This window comes from Neopelma chrysocephalum, unplaced genomic scaffold (genome assembly GCF_003984885.1).
Source record: "Neopelma chrysocephalum unplaced genomic scaffold, ASM398488v2 Primary Assembly neopelma1_63, whole genome shotgun sequence".
In the NCBI taxonomy this organism is placed as follows: domain Eukaryota; kingdom Metazoa; phylum Chordata; class Aves; order Passeriformes; family Pipridae; genus Neopelma; species Neopelma chrysocephalum.
Window position 1 is genome coordinate 5,149,015 of NW_020897720.1, and position 13,326 is coordinate 5,162,340.

Genomic DNA, 13,326 nt, shown 5'->3' on the forward strand with positions numbered 1-13,326 from the left:
TGCATTTTGACGTACAGGTCATGCAGAGGATTGTCCCATTCTCTAGGCAGAAGCTGAATAGAGCTTCTGTTAGGTAGCTGATAGGTGGGAAATACTGGAATATGCCAAGTCTGTATCATATCCTGAAATACCTGGACAACATCATTAAGTGCTTTGCTGCATCTTCTAATTTTTGTGTTCTGATTTTCTGAGTAATTGTCAGATATTTAGGAATGAATGAGTGTTAACACGAGGATAACATCACTCTGAAAATTCTTCATGCTTGTAATGCACAGAAAGCAAGAAAGACAATCACTACTTTATTTTATTGATTTTATTGTTGATTTTCAGTGCACTGGAAGAGACAGGCTTTGCTGGCTTATGCAATCTTTTTGCTGGTTCTTTTGTAGACCACACCAGAAGAAGTAGAAATCTGGAACAAAGAACAAATCAAAAGTCAAATTGAACAGTGTAATTAGAGTTTCAGTGGGACAGGTTAGCAGCCCTGGGGACGGGCTCAGAGCCTGCCCTTTACTGACACATCATTTACCCTTGGGTATGAGACACAGCTAGAAAATAAGCTGAACATCCTTGTCAGGTCTGAGATACACAGTGCAAAAATATCCTTACACAAAAGGCACAACTTCTAAACAGGGGTTTAGGGATAACTTCAACGTCTCCCGGGTTGGATGTGGCTTCACAACTCCAAGTTGTCAGGGTTTAGACAAGTGAGATAATTGTTCTCCAAAAGCAGTAAATGACCGACACAATCACTCTCGGGGAGGGTGAGTGTCCTTTCCTGTTTCCCAGAATGACTCACCCCTGTTGAAGGCACACTCAGACATTTGTAACCGGCACAGACACAAGTCCCTTCAGGATAATTCATGAGAATCAGAAATCATGATGTTTGGCAATCCAATCTGTCTAACCAGCTTTACTATTAGTATTGAGGTTTCAGTAATCTTCCAAAGCCACACTGCCATTTTGTTTCCAAAATAAGATAATACTTGAAATACAACCTCTTTGTTGTTTTGTTTGGGAGTTTGTTTTTTCCTTTGATAAGACTAAGAAAATAGGGTTCTACAGAAATTCTGCGAGGAGTTGCAGGTAGATAGTTTTCTAAGAATGAAGCAAAGTCAATAACTTCATAGAAATATGTAGGTGCACAGTTTTGTATGTTATATTTGCTATTCTTGAGGCATAGGCACAGTGAATACAATCAAAGTCATGGTGGCTTGGGAATATTTCAGTCTGAACATTCCACTCTTCCAGCTATAAAACTGTGCCTTAGATGCAAGATCTACATTTCAAGTTGATCAAAAATATAAGATGAAAAGTTTGTTCATTTAATTTTTGGATTAAACCTGGACAAAGTTGTAGAAGGTTATCTAGAGAGAAGGAGAAAGTTCTTTAATAGTTTTGCTTTACTTTCTAAAGATTTTTTCTAAGCTTAAAATTTTAGGCCTGGTGCTGTTGAGGTTTTTGTTTCTTATAAACTATCCTGGATATTTGAGCACTCACCTCTACCAGTTTTCCTCCACAGATCTCTGCAGTGTGACGGTAGTTGGGAAAATCAGCTACCAGCTTTCCATCTTCCATTTTAACAGTTGCCTGTGATAGAGAAAGGGTTAATGTTCCTGGGATTGCTGGAATTTCTATTATCAGATACTCTGTAAACATCTGTACCCCTGATGCTGAAAGTTTTTACTTTTAAAAAGGTAGAAGTTGTGTGTTGCACGTTCAGCCTCATGAACAGGACTGGAATCCTTGTGCTTTCATTCTTAAACGTTCACAATTTAAATAGAAAAACGTTTCTCTAACAATACCTGCAGGTTCCAAATCTACACACTATTCATTAACAGCTCTGAAAACAATTGAACTGCAGGCTGTGCTTCTCATTCCATCCTCAGAGATTTATGTGGTGCTTTGACAGTGAAGTAAAAGGCAGGATTGTAGGAGTTAATTCTGAAGTGGCAATCTCAGATAGCAATAACTTCCCAGCAAACAGCCCAGAAATGAGTGTGGATGGGTGATCACAAAATCAGGGAATCCCAGAATGGTTTAGGTTGGAAGGGACCTTAAAGCCCATCTTGTTCCCCCCCCTGCCATGGGCAGGGACACCTTCCATTAGTCCTGAGACAGATTTGCTTTTCATCCTAAATTCAAAAACAACTGAGGCTGTAGGACTTAAGAGCCAAATGAATTTACCTTGAATTTTTTACCACCAAAGGTCTCCATGTCTGCTTCCTTGCCAACGGTGAACGTGTTGGTCGTGGTGCGGCCTCCTGGGAAGTGCTGTGTCCAGCTGAAGTCATTTCCATTCTGCACCACCTCAGTCACTATTTTGCAATTCCTTCCCATTTCAATCTTGTCACTGGGAAGACCTTAAGCAATAAAAACAACTAGTTTATCAAACCTAATAGCCTACCAGCTGAATTTGAACTGAAGCATGGTAGAGGTGTGTTTGTTCTCAGACACTGATGTCTGAGCATCTGATTTGCTCTTGAATTCTTTTTCTTTTTTATTTTTTTACAATATCAAAGCTCTGAGTTGAAATTGGTATAAAGGAAGATACTGGGACATCAATGCATTTTTTAAAATAATAACCTTGCATTCTTTTCCCTGAGAAAAAATACACAGGATAAATGTATGGATAAAAGGTACATATAAATAATCCCTTCTACTTAATCTACACATAAAGATGGAATTTAATATGTGTGACCTTTGTGCCTTTGCTAATTAGCTGCACGTACCTATTTTTATATTTGCTATTGCTCTTTAAATAAATGAACAGAAGCACTGAGCTTGTTTGCACAGCTCACAGTGTCCCAAAGAACTTTTTCAGGGCAACCTCTGGAACAGGCTCTGAAAGCACCAAGACCTGTTCCCATGTAAGATTCTGACAAGTATAGTCATACTAAATTGATACCCCCATCAATTAATATTAGGGACAGAAAAAGTGACCTTCACAATCATCATATTTCAAACATCTTCATTCTGCTGCCACTGAAAAGGAATATTCCTTCTGTGGAACAGGACTATTTCCTGCAGCTGACAGTGATAACAACAAAAACTGCATCTCCTTGTGGAAGAGCAGGCTTAGAGCTGTGGAAGAGCAGGACATGAATGATAGAGTCGTGGAATGGTTTGGGTTGGAAGAGATCTTAAAGATCATCCAGTTCCACCCCCTGCCATGGGCAGGGACACCTTCCACTATCCCAGGTTGCTCCAAGCCCCATCCAACCTGGCATTGAACACTTCTAGGGATGGGGCAGCCACAGCTTCCTGGGCAACTTGTGCCAAGGCCTGACCACCCTCACAGGGAACAATTTCTTCCCAATATCCAAGCTAACCCTGCCCTCTGTCAGTTTGAAGCCATTCTCCCTTGTCCTGTCTCTCCAGACCCTTGGAAATAGTCTCTCTCTGCCTTTCTTGTCAGTTCCCTTCAGGTACTTAAAGGCCACAATTAGTTCACCCTGAAGCTTCTCTTTTCCAGGCTGAACAATCCCAATTCTCTCAGCCTTTCCTCATAGGAGATGTGCTCCACCCTTCTAATAATTTTAGTTAAAACCCCTCTTCTTTAAAAAAAAAAGATACTTCAACTAATATATGACCTGTGGCTGACACCCCAAGCCAGACTTACCAATCTTCTTCACAAATTCATCATAGTTCTCATCACCTTCAAACTCGTATTTGCCTGCAAATGCCATGTTTCCCTTGGGAAGTGGCTGGGAGAGCGAAATAGCAGCTGGAATGACCGGAATGGATCAGTGCAGATGAGCTGAGGCTCTGGGTTTTATAAACCAGCTCAAGCTGCTCAGCCCACCTGTGCCCACACCCCTTGGAAATATACTTTTATGACCCATGTGAGTCACTGGCATCAATGCCATTTACTTGTGTGAAAATCAAGGTTATCATGCAATGAAATATCCTTGAGAATAATCTGGAGATCAGCAGAAATCAAGGCCAAAAGCTCAGTTTTCATTTTAGTGCATATTTAAACAAAGCGATACGATTTTACTTTCAAGATTCCACTGGTTTTGCGTTCAGGATGGAATAAAGGCAAAATAAGTTATAATGAAACAGGGAGAAAATGGCTTCAAAGCAGTGTCCGGGGATCATAGCCTTGTTCTGTTTGGAAGCATACCATATTTAATTGAAATATGAAAATAAGAAACAAGCTGCCCAATTTTCAAAGTAATTCTGGTAGGATATGGGCAATGACAAGATTCTGGGTTTGAGATTTGAATAGGAAAACATTTCCTGCCTCAGGAAAATTTTTGCAGTTTCTAAACTTATTCTTACAGGGGAAAAATGAGACAATTTCAAGACTAATGCACTGACTGATGAGTGAAGAGCCTGAATCCAGCAAGAAGGGAACTTCTAATGGGACTTTCCAGTAGCTCAGCACAACTGGCTGAGCAAGTCTGTAGTTAAGATTCCTGAACTTCCCCTGTGTGTACCAAAAGCTCACCAAAGCTCCCCAGTGTCCAGCCCCAGCTGGAGAGAGGGTGACTGGGGAGACTGTCCTCAGGTGAGCACCAAAACCCTCTTGCACTGCACTCTGAGTGTCCCAAAGGGTCCTGCACAACCCTGGGAAGAAGGTCCATGAACTCAAGTCATAAAGTCTTCCGTTCACATAAAACGTCCCAGGGGACAATGCCACTGAGGTAGTAACACCACAGGGACCTTGGGAGACAGATCAGACTGGATAAGGAAAATGAGCCAGTTCTGTGTAAAAGGAAAGAGATAATCAGATTGTATGAACAGTACTTGAGCTTTTATATTCTCTCTCTATAAAGATCAGATGTTATTGATAAACTGTCTTGTGCTGTGATATAAAAGTGCTGACATCTACACAACTCCACGACACCGAGAGTTGTGGGAGCGTGGTGGGCACAGAGCCACTGTGCATGTCTGGAGTACAGGAAATGATCAATGAATAACTATTTGACTGGGTGGGTCGCTCTTGCCACACACTGAGTATGAGTTTATTCACCTCCAAGGAGCTGCACACTGCACTGTGCATGGGAGTTCCAGAGCAGGTTACAAACATCCATCCAAACCAAAAAGGTAAAGTGTTAATAAATGTGCTGCTCTGCCAGGCTGCCCAGGGGCAGCATCAGTCTAGAGCAGGTTTTGGTAACGATGCCATCACCTCTTCCTGTCTGTGCAGGGGCGTTTTTAATGTGCATTGTGAATTTGCACCCATGTTTCTTCTCACTCATTCTGAAATAAATCCGTATTTTCATTCCTGCTTTTTTGCTACAAAATGTAATGGAATTCAATAGTGAATAAGTTTAGAAACTGCAAAAATTTTCCCGAGGCAGGAAATGTTTTCCTATTCAAATCTCAAACCCAGAATCTTGTCACTGCGCATGTCCTACCAGAATTACTTCGAAAACTGGGCAGCTTTTTTTTCTTATTTTCATTTTTTAATATTGCAGAATGAAGAGTGTCATTAAGCAGTCTACAAATACTGAGTCAGGACAATGTTTACTCCAAGAATAAATGAAATTGAGTCCCTCTGACTTTACTAAAGTTACAGTCACTTGCACAATTGATCAGGTTACTCACCTACGCCTCTATCTCTTCAGTTTCAGCTAAAACCAGTATCCATTTAATGATCTTCCACTTTGTATTTACAATATTCCTGATTTTCTTGCCTCTTCAGAGCTGTGAGCATGTGATGTGGCTTTTACACACCTGTACAGGAGGTGGGCTGGGCAATGAGCTGACTGGTGCAAAGAACTCCAGAATTATCACTTAAAAATAATTAAAACAGAATTATTTAGGTATACAGGCATTTTAAATACAGTATGTGCATTAAACCCATTCCAGCTACTACAGTGTAGAGCCTGCATGCATGCTGCAAACAACCCTGGTTATGTTCTACTTCTGCTTTACAGAACTCAGTTCAAATCCTACTGAATTAACAGCTGTAATTGAGTCCAGTGAAAAAATAAGGATATTTCCCTGGCACAAGGTGAGTAACAGAGAAAGGCAAAGGAATAAAAAGCTTCAGGTATAAAAGCTGAAAAGAGCTTTCAGAAATGGGCCATTGTCTTCAGAACATTGGGCACTACCCATCCATTTCATTCCCAGAGGTGCTTTGTGTAGGGCAAGCCAAAACTCCTTATTCCATAGCATCCTGGTCCGTCTGGTGGGCACCTGCCAGTGCCTGTGGGGCAGGGAATGTGTCCCACACTTGTTCATCCTAGAGAAGAGGAGAGGAGACTGAGGTCAGACCTCACTGGGACGTGCAGCTTCCTCATGAGGGGCAGCTCTCTGAGACCAGTGACAGGACCCCAGGGAATGGCTGGAGCTGTGTCAGGGGAGGGTTAGGTTGGATATCAGGAAAAGGTTCTTCCCCCAGAGAGTGGCTGGGCACTGAACAGGCTCCCCAGGGCAGTGACCACGACCCCAAGGCTGACAGAGCTCAAGGAGTGTTTGGACAACACTCTCAGGGACAGGGTGGGGTTGTTGGGGTGTCCTATGCAGGGACAGGAGTTGGACTGGATGATTCCTGTGGATCCCTTCCAGCTCAGGATATTCTGTGATTCTATGATATGATTCACTGATTACAATGAGAGGTTCTGCAGAAAACCTTGACATTGTATTTGAATTTATCAGGATGATGTGAATTCCAAATGTGCTGCTGTTGTAGACAGTTAACATGAATAAGTTGTCAAAGAAGTAAAACTTGTGTGAAAGCTCATTCCTGAAGGAAAAGGTCGTCTAAAGTGAGCAGTTAATTCCCTGTGTCTCCCAAGTCATCCACCTCTGATATGCAAAACAGTTGAGTCTTCAAATGCTGCTGGGAACAGAGGGAGCTTTAAGGAACCAAATCAAAGGCCTTGAATATCTTTACTTTGAGAATTTAGTTGCCACAAAGTCATAAATATAATGCTTTTACATTCCTTTTGTCTGTCAGAATCGCCCTGTCCTTGAATGCCTCCCAGCATCCTTTAAAGTTTATTAACCTCTCAGATGTGCTGCATAAAGCCAGTGAGATACACTGGGAGACAGTGTGGAGATAAGGGAAGTAATTCCATCAGTGAATGAACTGGGCTGTGCGTCTTTGAAGTGCTTTTAGAGCTGGAATGCAACTGAACTGGGAGTACACATTCAAAATATAAGTAGGAACTCTCCAGTGAACAGAAAGTTACATTTAATGATTCTTTCAGAATGAAACTTGCTCAGGAAAGCTTGTAAAGGCTTAAACCAGCTGTATCTGGCCATTATTCAGCAACCCTCTGTAGTAAATGACTAATGATTATTAATTCCTCTGGTACTCAGAGCAATCATTCATAATGAATTCAGAATGAACTCTTTTGGTGCTAATATAATGTGTAATTCCAGGGGAGTCCTGTTACACTGCTGCCTTATTAAGTGCCCATTCAGTCTAGTCCGAGGTGTTACTATTCTTAAGCCATAAGCAGAGAGAAGTAATTACCAACAACATGTGGCTGAATTACTGAACAGCTTGTACAGAGTTCAAATATTTAACAGAAATCCACCTGCCAGCTCTACAGGTGACACAGCCCAGACTCTGTCCTTGTCCCAGGTGGGACATGGATCTGCCTAATAAAATAGGAGAAAAAGGATCCTGCTAGAGAGAGAAATATTTACAGGGGAGGAAGATACAGATCTGCCAAAAATACTGGATTTTTGAGGGACTCCCTAAAAGAAAATTCAATTATTTCCTGCCGAAACAGTCTATCGGGAAAACCTTCTGTCTGTTTGGATCTCCAGAAAGGGATTTTCCAGAAAGGAACCCAACCAAGTGATTCATTCAAGCTGTACAAGCTGGCAGAGCTCCTGTAGGAAGTGTTCAGTTCTGACTGGTGTTCCTGGTCTCTGAGTGGTACCTCGGTGGGAATGTTGAGGTCTGGGCTGGGTAACTGAAAACAGAGAACTAAACCTAAGGAAAAACATACCTGATACCAGCAACTTCTTGTGGATTTAAGTCTTCTTGTCTTTCTTTAGGATTCTTTCCTTTAATTAGTTATCTCATACCAAATGTTATCAGTTGTATCCAATGACATGGAATGGGGACAGATAGCAGAAATTGGAGGCTCTATTGATTTTTAAGCTTAACAACAACTACAACAGAAGACTTGAATTTTTTTATACCAGTTTCTGCTCAGGTAACCTGAAAATGCACAGTAAAACTAATTTTGGCTACTCTCAATTTGGTTCCCACAAAACTGGCCTGGTTTCTTTGAAATGTCATCTTTGGATTAAGAGCCACTACGGAATATTTTGAAGCTCAATGGTTTTAGTCTGATACAGACAACATTTAAAAGGTTGCTAAAATGGAAGACATAATTCAACCTTATCTGCAGAGTCTCCTGACTAAAAAACTGAGATAAAGATACACCCTCTATAGATGTCTTATTCAGAAAGTACCTATAGTTCTAATAAAGTTAATAACTGACAACCCTAAAGATATGAATCATTACAACTACTCTTCTGGACTTTTCTGTTCAAACCCCAATAACCATCTCCCCTTTATCTACACAGTTCATGCGATGTGTTGTAAAGATTTTATTACTTGATAACATCTGTATGATTGTACTTGCTGACACACCAGGGCAACACAGCTTCAAATGGGGGCTTATCTTCAAGGTAATCTCATTTGGAGTCTTCTCTCACATGGCTGTGGCCTCCTAACCATCCTCAGCCACCACCAAAAGGGGAGAAAATCTATGTTCCAACACAAAATGAATGTGTATGGCACAGGAGTGCTGGACATCAGGAAGAATTTCTTCATGGAAAGCGTTGTCAGGCATTGGAAGGGGCTGCCCAGGGAGGTGGTGGAGTCCCCATCCCTGGACTGGAGTGGCACTCAGTGCTCTGCTCTGGGTGACAAGTTGGTGATGGGTCACAGGTTGGACTCGATGGTTTTGGAGATCTTTTCCAACCTCAGTGATTCTGTGATTGTGTGTGTTTTAAGTGCTTTACAGAAGAGAGGGCTTTTCAAAATCTACAGATATAACATACGGCTAATTTAGAACAGAAAGTAATAAATTATTGGCCTTTATCAATTTTACTCACTTTATTGACTTCTCAAGCATAGGCTACTGGTGTGTAGCTTATGGGTAATAAGAAAGGAATGATGGACTTTTAACAACAAACATTATCTACTTAATAAAATACTACTATTTATTCTTGCAAGACAATGCATTTTGTTATATTAATTGAGGATCTAACAGGAATTGAAGGTGTTCAGGATTTTGCAGAACACTTGTATTTATTTAACACAAACCCTTTCTTCATGTTGGTCAGGAGTTGTTTAAAAAAATGACATTTTCGAGCCCAGGGAGTGACAATTTTTCCACTTGTCTCTGTTTCTGCCTTACACTGTTTAAAGAAAAGCTTGTTTGTTTTAAGCACTGTTTCAGGGAAGAACAAAGACATGAAGAGCTTCTGTCTTTGCTTGTCTTTCTTTTAAGGAGTAAATGTGCTGAGAGAGTGACAGCAATCCAGAGACACATGTAAGGGTCCTCAGTACCCTCAGCACTATATCTAGGACATGCTCCCTTATCCATGGCCAACCAAGTTCCATCAAATGTATAACTAAAAATCTTGAAGTTAATAAAGGAAATATTTCTACCTTGCAGAGTAAATACTGAATTCCATTTTCTCTGTTCAACACCCAAGCTAATACAGAGGTTAAATATAAAAACATTTGGGTTTTTAAAATTTGAATAATATTTTTGCACACCACTCAGCCAATGGTTTTTATTTTAATCACAGTTAATACTAGAGAAAACCCCAAAATTTGTTTTTTTCATTTCTTTAACACATTTTAAAGCATCTGAAATATCTGTTTTCACATCCACTTTGTAACCATACCTTGATAACAGTCATGCTCCCTTCACCCTTTCCCTCTGGTTTGGGATACTCAAGAGCATTTTCTTTAATATATTGCACAGTTTACTCCATGATACCTACGATGAGAAATTCAGGCAAGCAAAGGGTTACCTTTCAGCTTCAATAACACAAATCCCCATTTAAAAACACAGATATGCATTTTGTATGTCTCCAAAGAAAACTTTCTAGGTCATTCAATACATGGAAATACATCTTTTGATTTTGAACCAGTCTCTTTCTACTGCAAATGTCAACACAAGGTTTTCTTATTCCCAACGTGGAAGGTATTAAAAAAAAATAATTTAAAGATATTGCTATTCCACAACTTCTTTATTTTCATGCATGTTTACTTATGTAATGTCACCATCTCTGTGTCTGGACTATCAATGGTTATTGAAGTGAATACACAAAGCTGCAGAGCTAAAGAAAGGCCAGATCTCCCACTTGGCTGCCAGAGGAACATCTTTCACTGTGAGGGTTAGTCAGAGTTCAGAATGGATGGAATAAACACACACATTATCATGCTGCTCCCCAGCCTCACTCAATACAGCACCAGTGCTGTACTTTAAATACATAATAAATAGTTTGTCCCAGCTCATGAGAGATGGGGTGAACAGCCAGAAATCCTGACTCAAGGCTGCCTGTTAAAATATCAATAGACACCTCCCCACCTTTCAGACACAATGGTTTCTCCAGAACATGGCCCTGTATCTTTATCAGTTTTCCTGAAGTGAAATCAGGACCTCCCCAGAATCCTGGAATCATTCAGTTTGGAAAAGACCTCCAAGGTCATCGAGTCCAACCTGTGACTGATCCCCACTTTGTCACCCAGACCAAAGCACTGAGTGCCACATCCAGTCATTCCCTGAACACCTCCAGGGATGGGGACTCCACCACCTCCCTGGGCAGCCCCTTCCAATGCCTGACAACCCCTTCCATGAAGAAATTCTTCCTGATGTCCAGCATGAACCTCCCCTGGCACAGCTTGAGACCATTGTCCTGTCCCTTGTTCCCTGGGAGAAGAGCTTGACCCCTGCCTGGCTCCACCCTCCTGTCAGGGAGTTGGAGAGAGTGAGAAGGTCCTCCCTGAGCCTCCTTTTCTCCACGCTGAGTCCCACCAGCTCCCTCAGCTGCTCCTGGTGCTCCAGACCCTTCCCCAGCTCTGTTCCCTTCTCTGGAAACGCTCCAGCCCCTCAATGTCCTTGAATTGAGGGGCCCAGAATTGGAACAGCACTAGAGGGGCCTCAGCAGTGCCCAGCACAGAGGGACAATCCCTGCCCTGGTCCTGCTGCCACGCTTTGGCTGGTACAAAAATATTGCTCCATCTGTTGCACTTGTAAAACCTGATGTTTTATTTGTGCACATCAACCCCACACAGTGAAATCCTGCTATTCCAGGGCATTCCTTCAGCTGCAGTTCCTGAAGCTCTGTCAAAGGAAACATTACATTCAGATACTACTGTGGGACAGACACCTGCCTGGTGATGGGGAGTATATATTTCTACAGCAGGAAACCACCCAAAGAAGGATTTTGTCTTAAAAGAATCTCAAAGGCAGACAAGAGAAACCAGTGTTTGAGTGAATTTTTCTTATGTTAGTGCAGTGTTTACAAAGTGCCCCATTGAAAATACTGATGCAATTCAACCATGCAGGAACAGAGAGGGTTTGAAAATGTGAGAAGCGCAGAAGGATCCACTTCTTTTCTTGAAATACAAGAAAAGCCAGTTTTCTTTGCACAAAAGAACTTTTTGAGCTTCAGCTATGCTTTGATGTGTGTGATTCACGGTAACATCTCACTGCATATTTTACAAGTATTTGAAATTGTTTATATTGCCTTAGATACATGTAAAAGGAGAAATAAATATACTTTTGTGGCAGAGAAACACATACATTTCACGTGCCATTTCTTCCCCATCTCCAAAACAAGCAGATCTTTGCAACTGCATGTTCTAGTCACTAACTGCTTTTATTACCTCTAGTGTCTGTCTTCAGTGGTTTTATTTATTCTTGAATTGCTCAGTGATAAATTGGCTGTTATTAATCAAACAACATTGATGTAAAAGTGGGAAAATGAGACTATGTTGATAACAGCTGTGATTTTCTCAAACCCTGGAATAAGCCATGCTTTTCTTCAAGATTCCTTCCAGAATCAGAAGAAAAATCTGGAAAACACTTCAAAATCTGAAATTCCACTTGAAGTTTCTTTACTCTGTAGTACCAAACAACAGCTGTTTCCACCCTAAATAGCAGGAAAGCATCAGGGGGAAGAAAACCTAAACAGTGACAAATTTGTTTATTTTTTAAAACTTGATTTTTAATCTAAGCCATTTTTGAATGACTCAGATTGGTAACATACACAGATCACTTATTCTCAAGGTGCTTAAAATGCTTAGTTCAGTCACTGGAGAACCAACTTTACAATATTCTGGTTCCTCAGGCAGAAAAGGCTCTGACAAAATCTGCAGTTTAAAAAGCAGTTGCATCCATCGTTAATGCAGGATTCCAGTGGCCAGGATTATCGCTGTGACTCCCCTGGTGATTCCAGAAGCAGCCAGGATTCCTGTGAGTGTTTCCCCATCCAGGCTCTGTCTGCCATCCAGGTGAGCTCACCTGTGCCTGGCCCACAGCACCATCCAGCGACAGAGCTTTGTGCTGCCTCTGAGCTGGGGCCAAAATCTGTGGTTTATAAATCCACAGCTGCAGCTCATATCCTAAAAGACAGGAGGTGTAAAGAAACCAAAATAGTTCAGCTCTTCCTGCATCAGAGTGGAATTTTTGTTGTACTTACAAAATTCAAGATCACAGAATCACAGAATGACAGAATCAGAGACTGGTTTGGGTTGGGAGGGACCTTAAAGATGATTTATTTCCAACACCCTGCTGTGGGCAGGGACACCTTCCACTAGTCCATCACACATGCACAGACTGTGATGCAAAGTCTGGGTGCATAATGTGGATTTTAAAGCCAAGGGGGATCTAATGGTTTCTCTGATCACCATTCTTTGATCTTAAAACCATCAACCTGCATTTCTACAGAGCTTTTCTACCAATTTGTACTCTCGGGCCCAGTTTATACCTTGGTTTTTGTAGGGCTTTTTATCTGCACTGTTGCCACCCAGAATTGCTATTTGCAACCCGAGTATCACCAAGAGCTTTTTGTTCAGAAGCACCGAGACTTTCTGTGCCCCAACTCTCCACAGCCTCCCCCTTCCTCTCCCAGAAGAAAAGCCTGTGAGGTGGTTGTTCCATGCTGCTGTTCTTGTGCTTGCACAAGGCTGACCAGAGGGATGAACCAAAGGCCTGCCCTCCCTCCCCTCCTCGGGCTCCTCAAAGCTGGAGAGTGGATTGCTCAGGGCAGACGTGTGGAGCAGGATGTCCCTGCATGAAGGAGGAATCCCTGCAGAGAAGCAGAGAATCCCTACGGTGGCAACTGGCCACGGAGGGATGCTCAAAAGGGTGGAGGCAGCAG

General features: G+C 41.7%; 1 protein-coding gene across 1 annotated transcript; it reads right to left on the bottom strand.

Moving 5' to 3' along the window:
- Positions 1-337: 337 nt before the first annotated feature.
- FABP6 (fatty acid binding protein 6) lies at positions 338-3,729 on the bottom strand. The gene is made up of 4 exons (XM_027683009.1): positions 3,623-3,729; positions 2,188-2,363; positions 1,501-1,590; positions 338-412 (listed from the first exon to the last, which is right to left on the bottom strand). Exons 1-4 carry the CDS (start codon positions 3,687-3,689, stop codon positions 359-361), a joined length of 387 nt encoding a protein of 128 aa, XP_027538810.1. The 5' UTR covers positions 3,690-3,729; the 3' UTR covers positions 338-358.
- Between the last annotated feature and the right edge of the window lie 9,597 nt (positions 3,730-13,326).

Coding starts and splice junctions, on each gene's coding strand:
- FABP6 (XM_027683009.1), bottom strand. CDS start 3,689: ATGGCATTTGCAGGCAAATACGAGTTTGAAGGTGATGAGAACTATGAT. Junction 2,364..3,622: donor TGAATTTGTGAAGAAGATTG/GTAAGTCTGGCT, acceptor TTATTGCTTAAG/GTCTTCCCAGTGACAAGATT. Junction 1,591..2,187: donor TTGGTGGTAAAAAATTCAAG/GTAAATTCATTT, acceptor TCTCTATCACAG/GCAACTGTTAAAATGGAAGA.